Raw genomic sequence first — 22,261 nt, forward strand, 5'->3', positions numbered from 1 at the left:
GATCATTCTAACTTCAGGTTGTTCTTGCTTCTCTGTCCCACAATGCAGTTCTGTCTCTCTCTATCCCAAATGCTACCACTTATATCACTACAGTGGTACATGTGTCAAGTGAAGCCCTGGCCAATCCGTGAAGCCGGTGTGTTGTGCCGGCCAATCAGGGAAGCTGATGACCTGTTGATGTCATTGGTCTAAGTAAGATAACTGTTCTCAACCTATGGGGGTGGTGGAGGGGACACCTTATGAGGTTTATATCTCTGAGGCACTTCCCCCTCTGTTTTTCTAGGGTCACTAGCCCCTCCTATATCCAGCTATTACTGTAGATTTACAACCCCCACACTCATTAAATTCCCATTGACAATGAATGAAGAATTTTACATCAAAGTGTCTGAGCAAATACATAGTGTCTATTTTACGTCATGATGACGTACGATGATAAGAGCGCCCCTCACTTCACATGGGTGTGTTTTTTTTCTTCATGTAATTTTTAGTCAGTGTTTCCGCTGAAAATGAATTGCTTCTCTTCTCTGAAAAAACGGTTTTGACCAAAACCCCTCAGTCATGAGAACAGCATCAACGACGCATTGATAGCTTGTAGATCTGTTCTTTACGAGATAAATGCATTTTGTAAATGTGTTTCCATCGAGGCCGATGGAGACGGAGTTTTCACTGTAAATGTGTTTCCATCGAGGCCGATGGAGACGGAGTTTTTACTGTAAATGTGTTTCCATCGAGGCCGATGGAGACGGAGTTTTCACTGTAAATGTGTTTCCATCGAGGCCGATGGAGACGGAGTTTTCACTGTAAATGTGTTTCCATCGAGTTTTCACTTCCGGTTCATAAAACAACTTCCGTCTCTTTCTATGAATCTCAGAGACTGTGTGACCCGGATGAACCTGGCATCATCAGTTAGAACTCTCTGGCACCGTGGGGTGGTACTGGACCTCTGGACCGTGGGGTGGTACTGGACCTCTGGCACCGTGGGGTGGTACTGGACCTCTGGCACCGTGGGGTGGTACTGGACCTCTGGCACCGTGGGGTGGTACTGGACCTCTGGCACCGTGGGGTGGTACTGGACCTCTGGCACCGTGGGGTGGTACTGGACCTCTGGCACCATGGGGTGGTACTGGACCTCTGGCACCGTGGGGTGGTACTGGACCTCTGGCACCGCGGGGTGGTACTGGACCTCTGGCACCGTGGGGTGGTACTGGATAGAGTAAATAAATGAAACAATCCACACACCATTTTCTGCTCCGAGATTTCGTTACTTAAAAGTGGTAACGTTTGGAGCAGTAGCCCTTCTTTAGAGCTTCACTTGAAGGACTGAAGAAGGGCTACAGCTCGGGGAGAGCAACGGACTGACCTCATGCTTCCTTCCAATGCATGAGGAGTCCAAGCTGCATCTTTTCACCTGACAGGGGGGAGTTTCCCCGGCTGGACGTATAACGTGTGGAAGGAACCTTCCCCCTCCATCAGGCGCCCCAGCTGGCCAGGGGGAGGCAGTATAGAGACCAGTTCCTTCCCCTCCATCAGGCGCCCCAGCTAGCCAGGGGGAGGCAGTATAGAGACAAGTTCCTTTCCCCTCCATCAGGCACCCCGGCTGGCCAAGGGGAGGCCGTATAGAGTCCAGGATTACTGCATGTTTTTTTGTGAGCGTACCTGCCCTAAAAGTCTTTATCCGCTCCTTCAAACGTGTATTAAAAGGTTTTGAAAAATCCACTCCAGTGATCCATGGCAGGTTTTGATTCTCTCTCTGTGTTCGGAGGCCTTTTGCCTGCGGGTGTCGCTGTTGAGTGTTTTTTCCTGTCAATCATGGCTCCGCCTCCCAGGAGGAGTAGGAGAGGGGTCAGGGTCAATGGACTATGATGTCAAAGTCCACGGGCCAATCACAGCACTTTCCTGAGTCTAATTATTCAGAAAACACCAGACCAGAGAAAATCCATTGAATGTTCCAAGTAAAAAAAGAGAAGTCACAGCCATGGAGATGCTTTTATGATGTTGTTGTTGTTGTTGTTGTGGTCATGGCTGCCAGTTCCCACCTGATGTTGTGTGGGAGTCCAGTCTGATCCAGACCATGCTGAGTAACTGCTAGCTTGCACAGCGTCTTAAGAGAAGGACTGAAGTCTAAGATATACATCTCATCAGAAGTAGTGTGGTCTCGCTTGTATCCTCCAAAGAGGATGATACGATCTCCCACCATGCAACAGCACATACCATACATTGGACCTGGACCTTTCCCCTTGGGCTCAACCTTCTTCCAGGAGAAAGTCTCTGGACTGAATTTCCACAGATCACTGAAGGCCTGGTTACCGTTCCAGCCACCAAATATGTACAGCTCTCCATTGTAGGTAAATTCTGAATGACTCCTGCGTCTGTCGGACAGCTGATTCGAACTGGCGACCTTCCGGTATCAAGACCGCTCCGCTATCCGTTCGGCTGTGTCAAACACTCTGATGGTGTCGGACCACCACTGGTTCCCCACGCCCCCAAATACAAAAATCTTTGGCCCAATGATGGTAGCAGAGTGACACCATGAAGCAGGAGGTGGAGTTCCTCTGGTGTTAATTAAAGTCCAGACCATTGTGCTGGTGTCCAACTTGTACATGTCCTTATTGTATCTAGTCAGCTTGGTGATTCCTCCATGGATAAACATGACCTTCTCCAACACACAGGCTGAGTGGTACCACCTCTCCTCTGGAACAGTCCCAGAAACTCTGGGTTTGATCCATCTGTGGGCGTCGACATCAAATGCATAAAGCACATTGCAGTAGTCATATGTACGCCTCTTACTCTTCCCACCCCAGAAGTAGACTGTATCTTCAACCAGCACAGCTGTGTGGCCCCAGACCCAGGATGGAAACTCAACAGGTTTTTCTCCTCTTCCAGTGGTCGCAGGGATCAGCTTCCTCCAGCATAAAGACACTGTGTTGAAGACGTGAACATCAATGGGATCACTGTCTCCTCCAAAGCAGTACAGCTTGTCCTGCAGCACCACAGCTGCATGGAGACATCTCTCTGCTCCTCCTTTCAGATGGACGGTCCAGCGGATCATTCTAACGTCAGGTTGTTCTTGCTTCTCTGTCCCACAATGCAGTTCTGTCTCTCTCTATCCCAAATGCTACCACTTATATCACTACAGTGGTACACGTGTCAAGTGAAGCCCTGGCCAATCCGTGAAGCCGGTGTGTTGTGCCGGCCAATCAGGGAAGCTGATGACCTGTTGATGTCATTGGTCTAAGATAAACTAGTTATCAACCTATGGGGGTGGTGTAGTGGACACCTAATGAGGTCTATATCTCTGAGGCGCTTTCCCCTCTGTTTTTCTAGGGGCGCTAGCCCCTCCTAAAAAAAGTACTGCTGTATGGGGCTGAGACATGGACCCTCACAGTGGAGTCAGTACTGCTGTATGGATCCGAGACATGGACCCTCACAGTGGAGTCAGTACTGCTGTATGGATCCGAGACATGGACCCTCACAGTGGAGTCAGTACTGCTGTATGGATCCGAGACATGGACCCTCACAGTGGAGTCAGTACTGCTGTATGGATCCGAGACATGGACCCTCACAGTACAACAGGAAAAAGCCCTGGATGGAGGCCACACAAGAATGCTACGCATGGCACTAGGTGTCACATGGACGGACCGCATCAGAAATTTGGATCTCTATGGGGACCTATACCACGCGTCATAGACAAGGTCAGAGAGGAAGGATGAGGCTGGCAGGGCACTGCGTCAGTCACCCAGAACTAGAGGCTGGCAGGGCACTGCGTCAGGCACCCAGAACTAGAGGCTGGCAGGGCACTGCGTCAGTCACCCAGAACTAGAGGCTGGCAGGGCACTGCGTCAGGCACCCAGAACTAGAGGCTGGCAGGGCACTGCGTCAGGCACCCAGAACTAGAGGCTGGCAGGGCACTGCGTCAGGCACCCAGAACTAGAGGCTGGCAGGGCACTGCGTCAGGCACCCAGAACTAGAGGCTGGCAGGGCACTGCGTCAGGCACCCAGAACTAGAGGCTGGCAGGGCACTGCGTCAGGCACCCAGAACTAGAGGCTGGCAGGGCACTGCGTCAGGCACCCAGAACTAAAGGCTGGCAGGGCACTGCGTCAGGCACCCAGAACTAGAGGCTGGCAGGGCACTGTGTCAGGCACCCAGAACTAGAGACTGGCAGGGCACTGCGTCAGGCACCCAGAACTAGAGGCTGGCAGGGCACTGCGTCAGGCACCCAGAACTAGAGGCTGGCAGGGCACTGCGTCAGGCACCCAGAACTAGAGGCTGGCAGGGCACTGCGTCAGGCACCCAGAACTAGAGGCTGGCAGGGCACTGCGTCAGGCACCCAGAACTAGAGGCTGGCAGGTTACTGCGTCAGGCACCCAGAACTAGAGGCAAGTACATTGACTCTATGGGAGCCAACCCAGGGCAAAGCCAGGCGTACTGCGGCGCGACAGCTTAGCCAACAACACTGTAGAGCTATAGACCCTCATGGTGTTAGACAGGAGAGTGTAGAGCTATAGACCCTCATGGTGTCAGATAGGAGAGTGTAGAGCTATAGATCCTCATGATGTTAGACAGGAGAGTGTAGAGCTATAGACCCTCATGGTGTCAGATAGGAGAGTGTAGAGCTATAGACCCTCATGATGTTAGACAGGAGAGTGTAGAGCTATAGACCCTCATGATGTTAGACAGGAGAGTGTAGAGCTATAGACCCTCATGGTGTCAGATAGGAGAGAGTGGAGGGCAGCGATCCAGGAATCCCGAGTTGATGTTGGCTAGACCTGACAGACCTCACTCTCGCAGTGATTAACTAGTCTAGTCTAGTTTTTATTTGTTGACAAAATGGTCAATATATTTTATACTCTTATAGTTTCAGTCATCATAGCTTAGTGTTTATTTAGTCTTTATTCCATTTGTCAGTGAAAAAAGGTAGTCGATGAACATTGTGTCATAGTTTTAGTCGACAAAATTAACACTGGTGCCAACCCATTTAAAGACTTAAACGTTTCACGAGATGCTAAAAAAAAAGAAAAAACTGAGAAAAATAAAACATTAAAAGTCTTTATCCTACATTTTTATCCCACGATTTTTGTAACACATCTTTTTCACCCAGTATCAACCTGGGCGCTACTATCCATCTGCCAACCTGGGGAGAGCAATGGACTGACCTCATGCTTCCTTCCAATGCATGAGGAGTCCAAGCTGCATCTTTTCACCTGACGGGGGAGTTTCCCCGGTTGGACGTAGCGCGTGCAAGGAACCTTTCCCCTCCATCAGGCTGGCCAGGGGGAGGCAGTATAGAGTCCAGGATTACTGTATGTTTTTTTTGTGAGGGTACCTACCATAAAAGTCTGTATCACGCTCCTTCCATTTTTAACTGTATTAAAAGGTTTTGAAAAATCCACTCCAGTGATCCATGGCATGTTTGTTTTTTCTCTCTGTGTGTTCGCAGGCCTTTTGCCTGCGGGTGTCGCTGTTGAGGGATTCCGCCTGTCAATCATGGCCTCTGCTCTGCCCCCCAGAGGGAGAAGGGGAGGGGTCGGGGGTCAATGGACTATGATGTCAAAGTCCAGGGGCCAATCACAGCACTTTACTGAGCCTAATTATTCAGAAAACACCAGACCAGAGAAAATCCATTGAATGTTCCAAGTAAAATAAATCACAGCCACTGATTGTTTTTTTTCCCCATCATCGTCACGTTTTACTTTGTTTGTTTCTTCTTATCGTCATGCTGTCTTATTCATTTGTCATACTTTTTTCCTTCTTCATTTTCCTTCTTTATCGTGGAGATGTTGTGGTCATGGCTGCCAGTTCCCACCTGATGTTGTGTGGGAGTCCAGGCTGATCCAGACCATGCTGAGTAACGGATAGCTTGCACAGCGTCTTAAGAGAAGGACTGAAGTCTAAGATATACATCTCATCAGAAGTACTGTTATCTCCTTTGTTTCCTCCACAGATAATGATACGATCTCCCACCATGCAACAGCACATATTATACATTGGACCTGGTCCTTTCCCTTTGGGCTCAACCTTCTTCCAGAAGGAATCTGGACTGAATTTCCACAGATCATTGAGGGTCTTACTGTTGAAGCCACCAAATATGTACAGCTCTCCATTGTAGGTAAAGGCTGAATGACCGTTGCGTCCTTTTGGAAGAGGCTGTGCAGAAGGTGTGCTCAGCCAGTTGTCGGTCTCTGTGTCAAACACTCTGATGATGTTGTAGCGCACAAACACAAACATATTTCTTCCAATGATGGTGGCAGAGTGACATGATGAAGCATGAGGTGGAGTTCCTCTGGTGTTAATTAAAGACCAGACCATTGTGCTGGTGTCCAACTTGTACATGTCATTAGTGAGTCCAGTCAGCTTGGTGTATCCTCCATGGACAAACATGACTTTCTCCAACACACAGGCTGAGTGGTTTCGCCTCGCAGTTGGAACAGTCCCAGAAACTCTGGGTTTGAACCATCTGTGGGCGTCGACATCAAATGCATAAAGCACATTGCGGTACTCATATGTACGCCTCTTACTCTTCCCACCCCAGAAGTAGACTGTATCTTCAACCAGCACAGCTGTGTGGCCGCAGATCCAGGATGGAAACGCAAGGGGTTGATCTCCTCTTCCAGGGGTGACTGGGGTCAGATTCCTCCAGCATAAAGACACTGTGTTGAAGACGTGAACATCAATGGGATCACTGACTCCTCCAAAGCAGTACAGCTTGTCCTGCAGCACCACAGCTGCATGGAGACATCTCTCTGCTCCTTCTTTCAGATGGATGGTCCAGCGGATCATTCTAACTTCAGGTTGTTCTTGCTTCTCTGTCCCACAATGCAGTTCTGTCTCTCTCTATCCCAAATGCTACCACTTATATCACTACAGTGGTACATGTGTCAAGTGAAGCCCTGGCCAATCCGTGAAGCCGGTGTGTTGTGCCGGCCAATCAGGGAAGCTGATGACCTGTTGATGTCATTGGTCTAAGTAAGATAACTGTTCTCAACCTATGGGGGTGGTGGAGGGGACACCTTATGAGGTTTATATCTCTGAGGCACTTCCCCCTCTGTTTTTCTAGGGTCACTAGCCCCTCCTATATCCAGCTATTACTGTAGATTTACAACCCCCACACTCATTAAATTCCCATTGACAATGAATGAAGAATTTTACATCAAAGTGTCTGAGCAAATACATAGTGTCTATTTTACGTCATGATGACGTACGATGATAAGAGCGCCCCTCACTTCACATGGGTGTGTTTTTTTTCTTCATGTAATTTTTAGTCAGTGTTTCCGCTGAAAATGAATTGCTTCTCTTCTCTGAAAAAACGGTTTTGACCAAAACCCCTCAGTCATGAGAACAGCATCAACGACGCATTGATAGCTTGTAGATCTGTTCTTTACGAGATAAATGCATTTTGTAAATGTGTTTCCATCGAGGCCGATGGAGACGGAGTTTTCACTGTAAATGTGTTTCCATCGAGGCCGATGGAGACGGAGTTTTTACTGTAAATGTGTTTCCATCGAGGCCGATGGAGACGGAGTTTTCACTGTAAATGTGTTTCCATCGAGGCCGATGGAGACGGAGTTTTCACTGTAAATGTGTTTCCATCGAGTTTTCACTTCCGGTTCATAAAACAACTTCCGTCTCTTTCTATGAATCTCAGAGACTGTGTGACCCGGATGAACCTGGCATCATCAGTTAGAACTCTCTGGCACCGTGGGGTGGTACTGGACCTCTGGACCGTGGGGTGGTACTGGACCTCTGGCACCGTGGGGTGGTACTGGACCTCTGGCACCGTGGGGTGGTACTGGACCTCTGGCACCGTGGGGTGGTACTGGACCTCTGGCACCATGGGGTGGTACTGGACCTCTGGCACCGTGGGGTGGTACTGGACCTCTGGCACCGCGGGGTGGTACTGGACCTCTGGCACCGTGGGGTGGTACTGGATAGAGTAAATAAATGAAACAATCCACACACCATTTTCTGCTCCGAGATTTCGTTACTTAAAAGTGGTAACGTTTGGAGCAGTAGCCCTTCTTTAGAGCTTCACTTGAAGGACTGAAGAAGGGCTACAGCTCGGGGAGAGCAACGGACTGACCTCATGCTTCCTTCCAATGCATGAGGAGTCCAAGCTGCATCTTTTCACCTGACAGGGGGGAGTTTCCCCGGCTGGACGTATAACGTGTGGAAGGAACCTTCCCCCTCCATCAGGCGCCCCAGCTGGCCAGGGGGAGGCAGTATAGAGACCAGTTCCTTCCCCTCCATCAGGCGCCCCAGCTAGCCAGGGGGAGGCAGTATAGAGACAAGTTCCTTTCCCCTCCATCAGGCACCCCGGCTGGCCAAGGGGAGGCCGTATAGAGTCCAGGATTACTGCATGTTTTTTTGTGAGCGTACCTGCCCTAAAAGTCTTTATCCGCTCCTTCAAACGTGTATTAAAAGGTTTTGAAAAATCCACTCCAGTGATCCATGGCAGGTTTTGATTCTCTCTCTGTGTTCGGAGGCCTTTTGCCTGCGGGTGTCGCTGTTGAGTGTTTTTTCCTGTCAATCATGGCTCCGCCTCCCAGGAGGAGTAGGAGAGGGGTCAGGGTCAATGGACTATGATGTCAAAGTCCACGGGCCAATCACAGCACTTTCCTGAGTCTAATTATTCAGAAAACACCAGACCAGAGAAAATCCATTGAATGTTCCAAGTAAAAAAAGAGAAGTCACAGCCATGGAGATGCTTTTATGATGTTGTTGTTGTTGTTGTTGTGGTCATGGCTGCCAGTTCCCACCTGATGTTGTGTGGGAGTCCAGTCTGATCCAGACCATGCTGAGTAACTGCTAGCTTGCACAGCGTCTTAAGAGAAGGACTGAAGTCTAAGATATACATCTCATCAGAAGTAGTGTGGTCTCGCTTGTATCCTCCAAAGAGGATGATACGATCTCCCACCATGCAACAGCACATACCATACATTGGACCTGGACCTTTCCCCTTGGGCTCAACCTTCTTCCAGGAGAAAGTCTCTGGACTGAATTTCCACAGATCACTGAAGGCCTGGTTACCGTTCCAGCCACCAAATATGTACAGCTCTCCATTGTAGGTAAATTCTGAATGACTCCTGCGTCTGTCGGACAGCTGATTCGAACTGGCGACCTTCCGGTATCAAGACCGCTCCGCTATCCGTTCGGCTGTGTCAAACACTCTGATGGTGTCGGACCACCACTGGTTCCCCACGCCCCCAAATACAAACATCTTTGGCCCAATGATGGTAGCAGAGTGACACCATGAAGCAGGAGGTGGAGTTCCTCTGGTGTTAATGAAAGTCCAGACCATTGTGCTGGTGTCCAACTTGTACATGTCCTTATTGTATCTAGTCAGCTTGGTGATTCCTCCATGGATAAACATGACCTTCTCCAACACACAGGCTGAGTGGTAGCACCTCTCCTCTGGAACAGTCCCAGAAACTCTGGGTTTGATCCATCTGTGGGCGTCGACATCAAATGCATAAAGCACATTGCAGTAGTCATATGTACGCCTCTTACTCTTCCCACCCCAGAAGTAGACTGTATCTTCAACCAGCACAGCTGTGTGGCCCCAGACCCAGGATGGAAACTCAACAGGTTTTTCTCCTCTTCCAGTGGTCGCAGGGATCAGCTTCCTCCAGCATAAAGACACTGTGTTGAAGACGTGAACATCAATGGGATCACTGTCTCCTCCAAAGCAGTACAGCTTGTCCTGCAGCACCACAGCTGCATGGAGACATCTCTCTGCTCCTCCTTTCAGATGGACGGTCCAGCGGATCATTCTAACGTCAACAATGTCCTTGATTCTCTGTCCCACAATGCAGTTCTGTCTCTCTGTCCCACAATGCAGTTCTGTCTCTCTGTCCCACAATGCAGTTCTGTCTCTCTGTCCCGCAATGCAGTTCTTTCTCTCTCTGTCCCACAATGCAGTTCTGTCTTTCTCTGTCCCACAATAAAGTTCTGTCTTTCTCTGTCCCACAATGCAGTTCTTTCTCTCTCTGTCCCACAATGCAGTTCTGTCGCCACCCCGCTACCACTTATATCACTACAGTGGTACAAACGTCACGTGAGGCCCCGGCCAATCCGTGAAGCCGATGACCTGTTGATGTCATTGGTCTAAAATAACTGTATGGGGTTTCCACGGACAATAAATTGTTCACCCCGATAGTATCGGGGGGGAACAATTTATTGTCCGTGGAAACCATAGAGTATATAAAAGGATAGAGACTGAACTGGCGCGAAGCTCCGCCCCCCCAGCTATTCAGGTCAGTGGAAGTTGCTCAGTGGCGTTTTGAAGCACCCGGAAGACTGCCTGAAGTACCGTCTCAGAACGTCTACTTCGGCATTTGACCACCACATTTTGGTGGTCAAATGCGGAAGTGCAACCGAGCGCTCAATGTTAAAGCCCAGCTGCACGGGGTTTCCCGGTCATGAATCCACGGGTCCGCCTGTAGTCCCTCCTCCTACCACTAGGGCCCAGAGCTTCAACGTTGAATAGCCTCACTGGCCCCTTGGTGGACACTCTCTGAATGGGCTTATATCCTTTTAACTCTGAGAGTGTAGTTAAAAGGATATAAGCCCATGACTCTAGCCCTATGGAATACATGGAATGCATAGGCTAATAAAAAGAAAACCTAATACTTGCTAACCCTGTAACACCCGGATTAATTTCTACTTGCAAAAAAGAGATTTCACTTTCCTTACTACTACGTTTTACTACTAGGACTTATCAGAGGATTCCCTTTCCTTACTAATAGTTTTACTACTAGGACTTATCAGAGGATTCCCTTTCCTTACTAATAGTTTTACTACTAGGACTTATCAGAGGATTCCCTTTCCTTACTAATAGTTTTACTACTAGGACTTATCAGAGGATTCCCTTTCCTTACTAATAGTTTTACTACTAGGACTTCAGAGGAAATGATGTAAACAAATAAATACAATATTTTTGGAAATGTTATGCACATTTATAATAATTATTGAAATAATAATAATAGATTAATAATTTACATTTGTGGGATATCTTTCACAATAATAAATAAAACATGTTCTAGACATTCTAATGATCACAAAAAAACAATATATTGCAGTTATTTTACTCCAGACATTTTTAATGTGTGTGAATTGCAGCCTCTGTGGGGGGTATTTATATGCAAATATCATGACCAATGGCATTGCAATGAACATCAATGATGACGTTTAGGTGATTTCTTTAATTAATTAAAATATGTTGTACTATTGCAACGCTGGGTGTTACAGGGCTAAGGTTAATTATGAGCATCAAAGCAATATCTTATATACTTTTTATTAGCACGTATACATTCCATAGGGCTGGACCACACATGGACATTATGACATCATCCACTTGCGACGGCAGCAGAGTTCCTATTGAGTGAAATATTGTCTTTTTATGAAAATAATACAAATATTGAAGGTGTTTTTGAGGGGCCCCTCCTATATACAGGTGTGTTTGTTTTTAGTTCAATGTTTGTTTTAAAAACGCCATTGACAATGAAGATAAATTAATGTTTGTTTTGTCCCTAACACAAACATTGATGTTGTACGATGATAAGAGCGCCCCTCACTTCACACAGGTGTGATTTTTATTTTTTTATTTTAGTTATAGAGGGCAGGTATGATGTATTACGGCACATTTGTCTTATTAGCCAGGGATCCTTTAAGGGGGTCCTTGCAAATAAAACATTAGATAATCACTAGCACTAGTTGGTCTAGTTGGCGTGTAGTTGCGAACGCAGTGAGCATTTACTATGAGACCCAGCAGATCACGTCTGTGTGTCTGTGTGTGTGTGTCTGTGTGTCACGCTGTAACACCACCCGCCCACCACCAGAGGGCGCAGCTGTATCACACACAAAAACACACACACACACATGCACGCACGCACACACACACACACGCACGCACGCACGCACACACACACACAAAAAACTTAACTTAAAAAAAAACTTAACTTAAAAAAAAACTTAACTTAAAAAAAAGTAACTTAAAAAAAAACTTAAAAAGGAAAAACGCACACACACCAAAAACTTAACTTAAAAAAAAAACTTAACTTAAAACAAAACTTAACTTAAAAAAAAAACGTAAAAAGGAAAAACGCACACACAAAAAACTTAACTTAAAAAGAAAACTTAACTTAAAAAAAAACTTAACTTAAAAAAAACGTAACTTAAAAAAAAAACTTAAAAAGGAAAAACGCACACACACAAAAAACGTAACTTAAAAAAAAACTTCACTTAAAAAAAAAACGTAAAAAGGAAAAACGCACACACAAAAAACTTAACTTAAAAAAAAACTTTACTTAAAAAAAAACTTAACTTAAAAAAAAAACTTAAAAGGGAAAAACGCACACACACAAAAAACTTAACTTAAAAAAAAACTTAACTTAAAAAAAAACTTAACTTAAAAAAAAAACTTAAAAAGGAAAAACGCACACACAAAAAACTTAACTTAAAAAAAAACTTAACTTAAAAAAAAAATTAAAAAGGAAAAACGCACACAAAAAACTTAACTTAAAAACAAACTTAACTTAAAAAAAAACTTAAACAAAAAACTTTTTAAAAAAAAACCTAAAAAAGAAACACGCACGCACGCACACATACACACACTAAAAAAAAACTTGAAAAAACATTTAATTTAAAAAAACTTAACTTAAAAAAAACCTTAAAAAGTACGTAATTTATTCTAATTGTTGTTATTGCAATTTACGAGCTGCGTTCGCTTCCCGCGTTTGCGCGTCTTACTTGTAGTAAATAAGTACACATTCTGACAGCCTGAAGGCTTGACGATCACTGATTGGGTCTTTTGATGAAAACAAGACCCAATTTTACACATTATCAAAATTAGAACATTATATAAAATCCACGGACGAGACCAAGTCTTTGCCACGGACACATTATGTCCATGAAGCAGCTTTCTGCTTCTGCTGCCCGACGGTTTGGAATGAACTCCCATCACACCCGAGACAGCAGCCTCTGTAGATAGCTTTAACCCATTCTGGGCGGGAACCCCTTTTGGTGTTTTAAACATTGTTATAATTTGGCTATTGAAAAATAGCAGATCTACAAGCTCATAGCGCGCCACCGAGTGGCGCGCTATGAGCTTGTAGGTCTGCTATTTTTGAGAAATCGTGAAAATGTGTCGCAAATTTGGAATATATATTTATTTCAGAACGAACCTGGAACAACATATATTCAGATGGGGGTCGGAGGCCAATTACATTGTTGGGGTCGTTGACATGACATATTGAGCACCACTGATACACATTGTTGGGGTGCTTGACATGACATACTGAGCACCACTGATACAGAAACATGGGTCCTTGACATGACATATTGAGCACCACTGATACAGAAACATAGGAATTTCAGAAAACGGTCAGAATTTAGAAGACATTTTTTAAATTTCGACGTCAGGCCTAAATGGGTTAAAGACCTACTGAAATAAAAAATCAGACCAGTCTGAAGTGAGTGGTGCAAACAGCGCCCCCTGTTGGTACTCTAAACATAGGGACAATGCTGTTCCTTGGAGTGGTTGCACCACTCAAAAATACCCTTTTCACACTCTTAGACCATATCCAGAGTAATCATATGGGCATACCTAACAATGGATGCCAAAACAATGGGACCATTTCCATTTTTGTGTATTTTTATATCAAACATCCATAACAATCCAATTTAAATTACTTCCTTTGAACTAAAATGTGATGCGTGATGACGTGTCGAGTCTCACATGAATAAAAATGAATCTTGATTTCATTCACATCGCTGCTCGTCCGTCCAAACACAGCTGCTAATTCTGATTACAGAAATACTCCGTTTTTAATGACATCCACGCTAAAATATGTATCTGAAAACATTATAGGTTAGAAATAAGCCACGAGCTTTGCTGCCTGTCTTTCTGTGAGTTCGTAAACAGACACTCTGCATTGTGTGTGCACACGTCGCGCATGTAGCAGAGCTACGTCCCATAGCCCGGAGGGATGCAACGTTCTGATTGGTTAAAAAAACAACAACACAGCGTTCTGCTTCAGAGTGAAACTACACAATAAAATGCTCCAAATAGCCGTCGCACCCCCGTCTATAAAACACAGCTCACGGTTCTAGTTGTTGTCTCCACCAGGCCGAAGGCATGGGGAGAGAGTATGTTTTGCACTCCGTCCGTGTGTGTGTGTCCGTCCGTCCTTCCGTCCGTCCGTTACCAGCTAATCTCCGCCACCGTTGGCCCGATCCATGCCAAACTGTGCACACACACTCCATGGATGCCAACGATGAACCTCTGCCCCAAATATTCCTCAACGGCCTGTTATAGCGCCACCATGAGGCCGATTTAGGCAAAACACATTTCTGTAGATTACCCGTACACATTTTATCCATACATCACACAATTCGGTATACACTATCTACATAGTCATGTGATCAACACGGATTTGCACCATTTCCCATCTTCCATCCTGATTGGCTAATATTGGCTTCCAAAGCTTACATGAATGGTCCGTTTCGAACAAAATACCACAAATCACAAAAACAGTGTGCAATTTCCGTGAAATTATACACGCACATTTCCACTAGGCAGAGGACGACATGCCACTCATTATTTTCCAAATCAGCCTCATGGTGGCGCTATAACAGGCCAATTCCTGTTTTTAGCTATAACTGCATCAATCTGTATACAACTTATGTATGCGCACTCCCTAGAGGCCATGGAAAAACATTTTCCCTGCATCCCTCCACATCTGCCGGTTATAGCGCCACCATGAGGCCGATTTCTGCTAAACACATTGCTTATGTTAGTCGCACAGATTTCATACAAATCTCACGCAAATCGGTACACACGATCTCTGTAGTCATGTGATCAAGACGAGTCTGTTGATTCTACACTGATTGGCTAACATTGCCTTCCAAAGTTTTCAGGAGTGGCCCGTTTTGTACAAAATGCTGCACATGTCCTGCTCATCCAGAATTCTATCCTCAAAGATGCTATGAGTGATCTGGCTCTGCATTTCCTCAACAAAATGAAGAAAATTGTTGCAAAAAACAAACAAACAAAAAAACATGTTGCCAAACATCACACACAGTCCTATCCTCCTGGTGGAGACCTGTGCCCAGAAGGGCACTTTTTCTAGTTCACACTGACTTTGTTGCTATTATTGTCTCCACCAGGCCGAAGGCCGAAGGCATGGGGAGAGAGTATGTTTTGCACTCCGTCCGTGTGTGTGTGTGTGTGTGTGTGTGTGTGTCCGTCCTTCCGTCCGTCTGTGAACAGCTAATCTCCGGCACCGTTAACCTGGTCGATGCCAAACTTTGCACACACACTCCCTGGATGCCAACGATGAACCTCTGCCCCACATTTTCCAGAACGGCCTGTTATAGCGCCACCATGAGGCAGCTTTTCACATTTTTTACCTAAAACTGCACCGATCTGCGTGAAACGTTCCATGCACACTCCCTAGAGGCCAAGGATAAACCTTTGACCTGCATTTTCCGCATCTGCCTTTTATAGCGCCACCAGGAGGCCGACTTTTGTAAAACACATTTTTTGATTATTACTCCTCCAGATTCTGTCCAAAAATCTCACAAATCGTTACACAGTATCTCTATGGTCATGTGCTCAAGTCGGATCTGTCCGATATTTAATATTCCATCCTAATTGGCTATAATTGGCTTTCACAGTTTGCAAGATTGCCCCGTTTTGAACAAAAGCCTCAAATCATGAACGCAGCATGAAATTTACGTGAAATCTTTCACATATATTCTTACTAGGCTGAGGAATATATCCCACCCTTTTCACATTGGCCTGTTATAGCAAAACACATTTTTGGAACGAAGGCGTAAGAAGAAATGGCACCCTTTTTACATTGGCCTATTATAGCGCCACCAGGAGGCCACAACCTGACCTGCCCTGGTGGAGACCTGTGCCCCGAGGGGCACTTTTTCTAGTTTTAATGTTGTTATGATTCTGACTTTCCTATTTCTCCATTGCTCTGTATAGCACTTTGAGCTGCATGTCATGTCATTAAAGGTGCTAAACAAATACAGTTGACATCGCAGCATTAAATAAACTGCCCCGCCGATAGGACCCGCAGGGGTCCTTGAGGGAGTTCCAGGGGGTCCGGGGACCCCCAGGGGTCCTTGAGGGAGTTCCAGGGGGTCCCCAGCTAAATGATAGTTCGTAACAAAATGGACCCTTATGGGTCTGTAACTCTGAGAGTGTACACATGGAACCAAATAGACCCTAACGGGTCCATGTGGTTCCATTTGTACACTCTCAGAGTTAAATTAACGTTGATTTTACAATATAAATTTGGGGTCTCAGAGATATAAATGTCATTAAATGGGGGTCCGTAGACTATAATGCATGTCAAACTGGGGGGTCCTTGAAATTAAACGGGTTAGAATCATTGCTAGAGCCGTAAAAATCTTCTCTTATGGGGGGTCCCTGGCATATCTTTTCAAATGGGGGTCACATCTGTTACTTTGACCAGTTTTCAATCATCACACGATGAAAACCCTGCATACTATTTCACTGCTGATTCCCAGGTGGAAGTCCATCCTGGGGTCTAAAGGCCTATTCATACTACAGTTTCAGGTGACGAGGGGAACACATCTGTCACTTTGACCAGTTCCATCATCACGGGAACACATCTGTCACTTTGACCAGTTCCATCATCACTGGAACACATCTGTCACTTTGACCAGTTCCATCATCACGGGAACACATCTGTCACTTTGACCAGTTCCATCATCACGGGAACACATCGGTCACTTTGACCAGTTCCATCATCACGGGAACACATCTGTCACTTTGACCAGTTCCATCATCACGGGAACACATCGGTCACTTTGACCAGTTCCATCATCATGGGAACACATCGGTCACTTTGACCAGTTCCATCATCACTGGAACACATCTGTCACTTTGACCAGTTCCATCATCATGGGAACACATCTGTCACTTTGACATGCAGTTCCATCATCATGGGAACACATCGGTCACTTTGACCTGTTCCATCATCATGGGAACACATCTGTCACTTTGACATGCAGTTCCATCATCACACGATGAAAACTATTTGACGGCATAACTATTTGACTCACCCTGCTGATGCCCAGCAGGAAGTCCTTGGCTCCGTGGCTCTGGCGCAGGCTGCCTCGGAGTCTCCAGTAGAGCAGGTGTTCCCAGGAGAAGACCAGCAGGCTGAGGCCCATGGCCACCAGCAGCATGTAGAACACGCCCGCCATGTTGTCGATGTCCAGCTTGCTGCTCATCACCTCGTTCTTCTCGTTCTGGCAGATGCCCGAGAGCCACACGGTCTCCAGGCGCGCCGTGTCACCTGGAAAACACACAAGGGGGGAGCATGCAGTCCGTGTCTCAAAGGAGGGCTGTGGGCAGCTCAGAAACCCGTCCACCAGTGACATCATCGTTAGGCAAGATTTATTTTTAAACAAGATTTTTTTAAATACATATTTAGATTTGTGTTATCATGAGAACGATGACTTCCATTTTCGCATTGTAACATTTCAGGAATAGAAAGCCTGCAGTTTCTATTAGCTTGGAATCCCCATCGATGATGTCACTGGTGGACGGGGTTTATGAGACACAGACCGAGTAGAAAAGAATGGTGGTATTTTATCATGAACATTATAGCGAGAACCGATTATATGAAGATAGGTTGAGAAGTGGTGAAGTGGTCCTTTAAAGAGCTGAACCAATCATCAGGCATCGTCCGACCGCATGTCCCGATCCGTGCCTTTTATCTCCTGTGTGTGTGTGTGTGTGTGTGTGTGTGTGTGTGTATGTGTGTGTGTGTGTGTGTGTGTGTGTGTGTGTGTGTGTGTGATGGAAATAATCGTATTCCCAGGCAGCGCTGCCTCCCACGGTGCAGGAGGATATTAACTCTTCGCTGCCCCCCCCCACCTCCGCACACACACGCACACGCACACGCGCACACACACACACACGCACACGCACACGCACACGCACACGCACACGCACACGCACACACAGCGTTAGCTGCACACATGCACAGCACTGCAAGCGTAGCCAATTCTTCAGGAGGCGTGCAGCGCCTGTGCGTGCGTGCGTGCGTGCGTGCGTGCGTGCGTGCGTGCGTGCGTGCGTGCGTGCGTGCGTGCGTGCGTGCGTGCGTGCGTGCGTGATGAGGAAGAGGGGGGGGGGGGGTGAAGGGAGGAAGGGTCTCCTGTGACCTCCATATGGTCTCGCTGTTGGAATAGAAACCTCATTGAAATCTCATTAGAATGCACGTTTTTTCCAACGAGACCGTCCTGACGCACCGCGAGCCCCAACACGGCACAACCCTCCTGTATTCACTCGCAGCTACCGAGAGACAACGAACACTTTCTACTATTGGCTGAGGGGCTGTGGGTACTCGGGGACGGGCGGAGCGCCTGGTTCCTCTGCCATCGTGCAGCCCCTCAGCAGAGGAGAAAGACCGAATTTATTTATTTTTGTATGCAAAATGCGTTAATAGCACAGGGAGACTCTTCACAAACTAGAGGATGTATGAAATAAATGTCAGAGCTGAAATCGACCCTGTACTGATTACATTTCAGTTTGACTGTACCCTGTACTGATTACCTTTCTGTCTGACTGTACCCTGTACTGATTACATTTCAGTTTGACTGTACCCTGTACTGATTACATTTCAGTTTGACTGTACCCTGTACTGATTACATTTCTGTTTGACTGTACCCTGTACTGATTACCTTTCTGTTTGACTGTACCCTGTACTGATTACCTTTCTGTCTGACTGTACCCTGTACTGATTACCTTTCTGTTTGACTGTACCCTGTACTGATTACATTTCAGTTTGACTGTACCCTGTACTGATTACATTTCTGTTTGACTGTACCCTGTGCCGATTACATTTCAGTTTGACTGTACCCTGTACTGATTACCTTTCTGTCTGACTGTACCCTGTACTGATTACATTTCTGTTTGACTGTACCCTGTACTGATTACATTTCAGTTTGACTGTACCCTGTACTGATTACATTTCTGTTTGACTGTACCCTGTACTGATTACATTTCAGTTTGACTGTACCCTGTACTGATTACATTTCTGTTTGACTGTACCCTGTACTGATTACATTTCTGTTTGACTGTACCCTGTACTGATTACATTTCAGTTTGACTGTACCCTGTACTGATTACCTTTCTGTTTGACTGTACCCTGTACTGATTACATTTCAGTTTGACTGTACCCTGTACTGATTACATTTCAGTTTGACTGTACCCTGTACTGATTACATTTCTGTTTGACTGTACCCTGTGCCGATTACATTTCAGTTTGACTGTACCCTGTACTGATTACCTTTCTGTCTGACTGTACCCTGTACTGATTACATTTCAGTTTGACTGTACCCTGTACTGATTACATTTCTGTTTGACTGTACCCTGTACTGATTACATTTCAGTTTGACTGTACCCTGTACTGATTACATTTCTGTTTGACTGTACCCTGTACTGATTACATTTCTGTTTGACTGTACCCTGTACTGATTACATTTCAGTTTGACTGTACCCTGTACTGATTACATTTCAGTTTGACTGTACCCTGTACTGATTACATTTCTGTTTGACTGTACCCTGTGCCGATTACATTTCTGTTTGACTGTACCCTGTACTGATTACATTTCTGTTTGACTGTACCCTGCACTGATTACATTTCAGTTTGACTGTACCCTGTACTGATTACATTTCTGTTTGACTGTACCCTGTACTGATTACATTTCTGTCTGACTGTACCCTGTACTGATTACATTTCTGTTTGACTGTACCCTGTACGGATTACATTTCTGTTTGAATTTACCCTGTCCTGATTACATTTCTGTTTGACTGTACCCTGTACCGATTACATTTCTGTTTGACTGTACCCTGTACCGATTACATTTCTGTTTGACTGTACCCTGTACCGATTACATTTCTGTTTGACTGTACCCTGTACCGATTACATTTCTGTTTGACTGTACCCTGTACCGATTACATTTCTGTTTGACTGTACCCTGTACTGATTACATTTCTGTTTTGACTGTACCCTGTACCGATTACATTTCTGTTTGACTGTACCCTGTACCGATTACATTTCTGTTTGACTGTACCCTGTACTGATTACATTTCTGTTTGACTGTACCCTGTACTGATTACATTTCTGGTTGACTGTACCCTGTACTGATTACATTTATGTCTGACTGTACCCTGTACTGATTACATTTATGTCTGACTGTACCCTGTACTGATTACATTTCTCTTCGACTGTACCCTGTACTAATTACATTTCTCTTTGACTGTACCCTGTACTGATTACATTTCTCTTTGACTGTACCCTGTACTGATTACATTTCTGTTTGACTGTACCCTGTACTGATTACATTTCTCTTTGACTGTACCCTGTACTAATTACATTTATGTCTGACTGTACCCTGTACCGATTACATTTCTGTTTGACTGTACCCTGTACCGATTACATTTCTGTTTGACTATACCCTGTACTGATTACATTTCTGTTTGACTGTACCCTGTACTGATTACATTTCTGTTTGACTGTACCCTGTGCCGATTACATTTCTGTTTGACTGTACCCTGTACTGATTACATTTCTGTTTGACTGTACCCTGTACTGATTACATTTCAGTTTGACTGTACCCTGTACTGATTACATTTCTGTTTGACTGTACCCTGTACTGATTACATTTCTGTCTGACTGTACCCTGTACTGATTACATTTCTGTTTGACTGTACCCTGTACTGATTACATTTCTGTTTGACTGTACCCTGTACTGATTACATTTATGTCTGACTGTACCCTGTACTGATTACATTTCTCTTCGACTGTACCCTGTACTAATTACATTTCTCTTTGACTGTACCCTGTACTGATTACATTTCTCTTTGACTGTACCCTGTACTGATTACATTTCTGTTTGACTGTACCCTGTACTGATTACATTTCTCTTTGACTGTACCCTGTACTAATTACATTTATGTCTGACTGTACCCTGTACCGATTACATTTCTGTTTGACTGTACCCTGTACCGATTACATTTCTGTTTGACTATACCCTGTACTGATTACATTTCTGTTTGACTGTACCCTGTACTGATTACATTTCTGTCTGACTGTACCCTGTACTGATTACATTTCTGTTTGACTTTACCCTGTCCTCATTACATTTCTGTTTGACTGTACCCTGTACTGATTACATTTCTGTTTGACTGTACCCTGTACTGATTACATTTCAGTTTGACTGTACCCTGTACTGATTACATTTCAGTTTGACTGTACCCTGTACTGATTACATTTCTGTTTGACTGTACCCTGTGCCGATTACATTTCTGTTTGACTGTACCCTGTACTGATTACATTTCTGTTTGACTGTACCCTGTACTGATTACATTTCAGTTTGACTGTACCCTGTACTGATTACATTTCTGTTTGACTGTACCCTGTACTGATTACATTTCTGTCTGACTGTACCCTGTACTGATTACATTTCTGTTTGACTGTACCCTGTACTGATTACATTTCTGTTTGACTTTACCCTGTCCTGATTACATTTCTGTTTGACTGTACCCTGTACCGATTACATTTCTGTTTGACTGTACCCTGTACCGATTACATTTCTGTTTGACTGTACCCTGTACCGATTACATTTCTGTTTGACTGTACCCTGTACCGATTACATTTCTGTTTGACTGTACCCTGTACCGATTACATTTCTGTTTGACTGTACCCTGTACTGATTACATTTCTGTTTTGACTGTACCCTGTACCGATTACATTTCTGTTTGACTGTACCCTGTACTGATTACATTTCTGTTTGACTGTACCCTGTACTGATTACATTTCTGTTTGACTGTACCCTGTACTGATTACATTTCTGGTTGACTGTACCCTGTACTGATTACATTTATGTCTGACTGTACCCTGTACTGATTACATTTATGTCTGACTGTACCCTGTACTGATTACATTTCTCTTTGACTGTACCCTGTACTAATTACATTTCTCTTTGACTGTACCCTGTACTGATTACATTTCTCTTTGACTGTACCCTGTACTGATTACATTTCTGTTTGACTGTACCCTGTACTGATTACATTTCTCTTTGACTGTACCCTGTACTGATTACATTTATGTCTGACTGTACCCTGTACTGATTACATTTCTCTTTGACTGTACCCTGTACCGATTACATTTCTGTTTGACTGTACCCTGTACCGATTACATTTCTGTTTGA

At 45.1% G+C, this 22,261-nt stretch overlaps 1 protein-coding gene and 1 pseudogene across 2 annotated transcripts in view; both read right to left on the reverse strand.

Moving 5' to 3' along the window:
- LOC306915937 (glutamate receptor ionotropic, NMDA 2C-like) overlaps positions 1–22,261 on the reverse strand; it is a gene marked incomplete at its 5' end in the record, with an annotated part of 162,874 nt that overhangs the window by 15,352 nt on the left and 125,261 nt on the right. The window contains one exon of the mRNA XM_079493608.1: positions 17,099–17,334. Coding sequence (XP_079349734.1) covers positions 17,099–17,334 — 236 coding nt within the window. The remainder of the gene's footprint in view (positions 1–17,098; positions 17,335–22,261) is intronic.
- On the reverse strand, positions 1,988–3,049 carry LOC306915328 (kelch domain-containing protein 3-like; annotated as a pseudogene). The gene has a single exon. The product of its transcript is annotated as a kelch domain-containing protein 3-like (transcript).

This window comes from Electrona antarctica (genome assembly GCF_951216825.1).
Source record: "Electrona antarctica genome assembly, chromosome: 22".
NCBI lineage: Eukaryota > Metazoa > Chordata > Actinopteri > Myctophiformes > Myctophidae > Electrona > Electrona antarctica.